We start from the raw sequence: 5,116 nt of genomic DNA on the forward strand, positions 1-5,116 counted from the left end.
CAAAAAGGATGTGGAGAAGCTTGAGAGAGTCCAGAGGAGAGCCACGCGCATGATCAGAGGTCAGGAAAACAGACTTTACAACGACAGGCTGAGTCATGGGACTCTTTAGCCTGGAAAAGCGCAGGCTCAGGGGTGACCTGATGGCCACTTATAAGTTTATCAGGGGTGACCACCAGGATTTGTTCACCAGAGTGCCCGAAGGGATGATGAGGTCGAACAGTCATGAACTACTGCAAGACCTTTTCAGGATGGACATACGAAAGAATTACTTTACTGTCCGAGCCCCCAAGGTCTGGAACAGCCTGCTAGCGGAGGTGGTTCAAGCACCTACAGTGAACACTCTCAAAACTAAATCGGATGCTTATCTTGCTGAGATCCTATGACCCCAGTTGACTTCCTGCCCTTCGGGTGGGGGGGCTGGACTCAATGCTCTTCCGAGGTCCCTTCCAGCCCTAATGTCTACGAAATCAAGCAACAGGCAGGCTCCGTAGCTCCAGCACCAGCTTCATGCTGGCGGTGACTGCGCGTGCACCTTGAAGTGGACATCGGGAGGACCATGTTCCTGGAACACGTTGACATACGCTGACAGAACGTTGGCATAAGCTCCTTGAGCACCAGCCCCACCACCCATTTGTGCAGGAAGCAGAGGAAGGGCTCGACAGCAATGGCAGAGCTAGCCTGACAGCAGGCAACCTTGATGCACTCCCCAGCTGAATGGGATGGGCTCCATCAATTGTGCTTGACCATACACTCTGCAGAGGTGTACAGCACCTGGAGAAAATGCATGAAGCAGAGACCAAAGCCGAACACCCTCAGCATGCCTGTGAAGTAGCCAAGATCCACCCTGTCAAACACCATCTCCTGGTCAAGGGACAGGAGGGCAAATGACAGGCTGTCCCTGCAAGCAAGATTGAGAAGGTCCTGCACTAGGTACAGGCTGCTGAAGATGGAGCTCCCTGGAACTGTGTACGTCTGGTCACATTCACCTGCACAGAACTCAGGCGCAGCAAAACGGCTTTTGCTATGACCTTGCAGTATATAGAGAGAAGTGAGACTAGGCGTCAGTTCTTCAGGCTGAGGGTCCGTTTTTTTAGGCAGCAGGATCAGGACAGCTCTCTTTCATAACAGGGGATGCTCCCCATCTCTTTCACACACAGCCCAAACCCCAGCTAGGTCTGGGTCGAGGCCATCCAAGAAGGCACAGTAGAACTCCACAGTCAATCTATCAATGCCCAGAGCTTTGTTGGTGGGGATCAGACAGAAAGCATCTGAGAGCCTGGCCAGGCTGACAAGACCCTTGAGCAAGTCCTGGTTGACCAGGCAAACCTATGACAGCACCTTCTCACAGGACTTGGCAGGGATCGCCATCGGCCAGATATGATGAGAAGAGCTCTGCATAGAAAGCCCTCACCCTTCCTTGCAGCTCACCAGAGTCTGTGAGGTAGGTGCCATCCTCTGTCAGGAGACAAGTGATGTTCCTCTTGGCACCCCTCCTCTTCTCTAGAGCACAGAAGCAGCAGAAGCCACAGTCCAGTCCACCTCCCAAAGGAGCTTGATGCGTGAGCAGATGAATGCACCACAGGTGCAGGGGTCATGCAGAACACAAAGCTCCTCCCTCCTCTCAACACTCTCCACACAGGGATGCACTGGTCAGCAACCAGGCAATTCTCCAGCTCCTGAACTTCCCTCTTGAGCTGCTCTCTAGCATCTGTCAGGCGTTCCCCCGATGTAGAAGCAGCAGTACTGCCTGACACAAACCTTCCTCGTCCCACCAACTCTGGGTCAAGGGAAATGCTTGCCGCTGCCTGCACCAGGCCAGCGAAAACTGCTAGAAGGTGACCACAAAGTCCATGTCTTCCAGCAGGCTGCTGCTAAAATGCCAGCCTTGGATGCTCAGGCTGCAGTGAGCAGAGCGCATACCAGATGATGGTCACTGAAGGGGGGGCCAGACTAGTGCCGGAGGCATGGACTTGGGCGGTATTTAGCATAAACCTGTAGATTCAATTCTACAATTCAGGGTGTCCGTTACTCCTCCACCCTGACAAAGGTGAAGGTGGTGGTGTTGTCAGGATGGTGGGCATACCAGATGTCCACCAGAGAGTTGCCCATAATTACCTCCCGACAAATGCCTGCAGCAGCCTGGCTCCACTTCCTGCCAGTGTGGTCCTGCACCTTGAGAGTGATGTTTAAATCCCTGCAGAGGACCAGGCGCTCATGAGGGCTCAGAGTCCCAAGGGAAGTGGCCTTGTACTGGTAGAAATGAGTCATCTCCAAATAATGCACAGTTTGAAGATGAGCCCCTGTACCAGAGATGCAGCGGATGGCCTGGCACTACCTCAGTGGCAAGAATGACCTCTGACTACAGGCTTAGGGAAACAGGTTGACCACACCAAAGTATGTATCCGTGAGGTGGCTGAAGTAGACACCTTCTTCCCACTCCAGCTGTCAGCTGGCTGCTGCAGCTGGAGCTGTATGGGTCTCCTGCAGGAAAACCAGAGTGCCAGACACCCGCAGAGACCCATCCTGCAACCGTTCACATTAAGGGTTACCACCACAGAGAGTGGTGACCAGGGACAGAACTCTCTCCAGGCTTTGCAGGAAGGGCACGATGGCCCAATTAGGGACCTAAGGGGGATGGGGCTGAAGACCACCCGAGTCCCCAGCTCCTCCAGGGGCTTGAGTGGGACATGCTTTCTCCATCCACTGTAAACCTCTTCTCTGCTGCTTCCTATGCAGCAGCCTCCATGGCAAGGTAAATGATAACCTTGTGGTAGTATCTGGAGATCGTCAAAATCTCCAGGGGCCCCCACTGCCCCAGTGAGCACATAGCTCTCAAACAGTGCTGGCTTGATCTCAGGCATGTCACAGTGCACTCCACTGTGCCTACTGATGCTGGGGAGGGGGCCCCAGCTGCCTGAGGATGTGTGAGCAGAAGTGGTAGAGGGCCGAGGCTCTGAGGCTGCAAGCTTTCCTGCAGCCACCTAGGAATAGTTCCAACTGCTGAGCTGAGCAGCCCTGCTTGCACAGATGAAGGAAGGCTGAGTGAGAGGGGCACTGGCTAATGAGGCACCACGGCAGGTATTGCTAACTTGACTTCCTTTGTAGGCCCTTTACCCTTCCCACCCCCTGTGGAGGAGGAAAGGGCAAGGGGTCCTCTTCTTCCCCTGCCCTGGCTGGGTTTGGGGGCTCTGTGTGCACGGTCTTCCCCAGCATATTGGCAGCCCTCTCAAGGGGCTTTTGCCATTACATGGGAGGCTTGGTTAGAAGCAGCGGTGGCACGAGAAAAATATTAGAGGGGTGCAGGGCTTGTGGGTACATGGCAGGATGCAGGGGAGTGGTGTAGAGCCACCCCTCCCCTTCACACAGGGCTGCTGCGGAGCTGGTGCATGGCAAGTGCACCAGGCATGCCAGTGGTGCTGGAGCAGTGAAGCTTCGTTTGAGGGGCTAAGCCCCATTAGCCGCAGCCTGTGGTGGGAAGGGATCAGGTGGGGTGCAAGGGAGGGAGCTGCATGCACCCCTCTGCCTGGAAGGAAGGAAGTGGCTTGCTGTGGGGTGCAGGGTGCCTCCTCTGGCTGTACTGGGGGGGAGCTATGGGGGAACATAAAAAGGCAACAGGGACATATGAAAAGACAAAAGAAAGGGAAGCATGCTGCTGACTTAGATCACAAACACCAGGAGAAAGGAAGCGGAGCACAGGACTCGCCACAGGAGGCGAGACACAGGGGTTGTTCCTAGACCAGCTAACAGGCAGGCATTGCTGGTGGCAGCATTGTGGGGTCCCCTTTGGCTACAGGCGGCCCCAGTCATGCAGTGGCAGTGAGGCAGGAACAAAGGGTACGGGGCTGTAGGTCCGGCAGGAGGCCAGGGTGGGGAAAGCAGGAACCTGCAGCAAGCAGCTCCTCAGGCTCCTGCTCCCTAGCCCAGCTGCAGCATCTGGGAGGGGAGGGCGCCCCCTGGTGGCCATACGAGACAGAGCAAGATGGAGCTGGGATCCGACCCACGACACGGCGGCTCCGCTGTTCTCAGTTCAAGCTCACAAGGGCCCGCCTGTGAAACGCCGCATTCCCGCGCCCTAGCCCGTGCAGCGCCCCCACATCCACCGTGCCGCGGCCGGCTCCCGCCAGGCAGAACAGGCCCCGCAGCCTGGGAGGGGAAGCGGAGGCCGAGGCCCCGCCCTACCTGGATGGCCTCCTTCATCTCCGGCGTGAGCACGGCGCGCTCCAGCAAGTGCTCCAGCAGCTCCTGCAGCACCAGCTGCTTGGCCAGGGCCACGCGGTGCCTGCGCAGCGCTTCCTGGTGGCACTGCTGCATCCCGCACACGCCCGACATCAGCCCGAGCTGCGCCCAGCCACACCGGAGGCAGACACTGCTCTGATCGCTCCGTGCACCGGCCCAACAGCCCCGCCCCACTTGCCGAAGCCCGCGGCGAAACAACGCATGCGCGGCCCCGCTCAACCAACCAGCTCCGCGGATTCTAACGAAGAGTGCAGCAGTCCGTGGTCACGTGAGCGCCTGCGCGCGAAATCTCCGCGTCTTCCGCCAGGCTTCGCGGCCATAGCGGCTTCTGGCATGGAACAATGGACTCCCGTGTGCGCGTGCGCGGTTGTTCTTGTGGCTGCCCTGGTGGCGGGAGGGGAAGTAGGTGGGAAGGTGGCAATGCACGAACAGTGTGAAGAAGGCACATTTCTGTGTTGTAAACAGGCACAGAACGTCCCTGGCTTGGAAATCCAGGGAGTCGGGGGTTTCTGGATTTGATGCCCACTCAGTGCTTTGGTCTCTGTAACATATGTTACTGCGAGGTCCCCACCAGGCCTACTCAAAAAGCGTCAGAACCAGTTTAGAAAGATGGTATTGCAGGAGTAGAAGCCGGTGTGGTTGGCTCACAGCTGCCCTTCCAGAAATGGTAGCAGCTTTTCAAACACTTGGAAAGCATTAGTAGATTGCTAGTATGCACCCCCCACCCCCAATGCCCTTGAGACTAGTCTCAAGAGTGGCTGGCAGGTGGTATGTGGCCTATGATATCAACCCCAGCGTGAGCTGGTGTTTAACTGGCATACGTAAGGGACTTGATCTCCTTGCTGTGGAGGGTCCTGTAAAAAGTGTAGCTAAGCCTATT

The 5,116-nt window shown here is 56.7% G+C and overlaps 1 protein-coding gene across 3 annotated transcripts in view; it reads right to left on the reverse strand.

Annotated features, from left to right (window-relative positions):
* The window catches only part of CASP2 (caspase 2), a 59,250-nt gene extending 54,875 nt beyond the window's left edge, over window positions 1-4,375 (reverse strand). Inside the window, exon 1 of one of the 3 annotated variants that reach the window (XM_019548503.1) lies at window positions 4,180-4,374. In XM_019548503.1, coding sequence (XP_019404048.1) covers window positions 4,180-4,329 — 150 coding nt within the window. In that variant the 5' untranslated portion in view covers window positions 4,330-4,374. Of the gene's footprint in view, window positions 1-4,179 lie in introns of all 3 variants that reach the window. The other 2 variants (XM_019548502.1, XM_019548504.1) reach the window with 2 other exon arrangements.
* Window positions 4,376-5,116: the final 741 nt, after the last annotated feature.

This window comes from Crocodylus porosus, unplaced genomic scaffold, assembly GCF_001723895.1.
Source record: "Crocodylus porosus isolate Cpor-Errol unplaced genomic scaffold, CroPor_comp1, whole genome shotgun sequence".
NCBI lineage: Eukaryota > Metazoa > Chordata > Crocodylia > Crocodylidae > Crocodylus > Crocodylus porosus.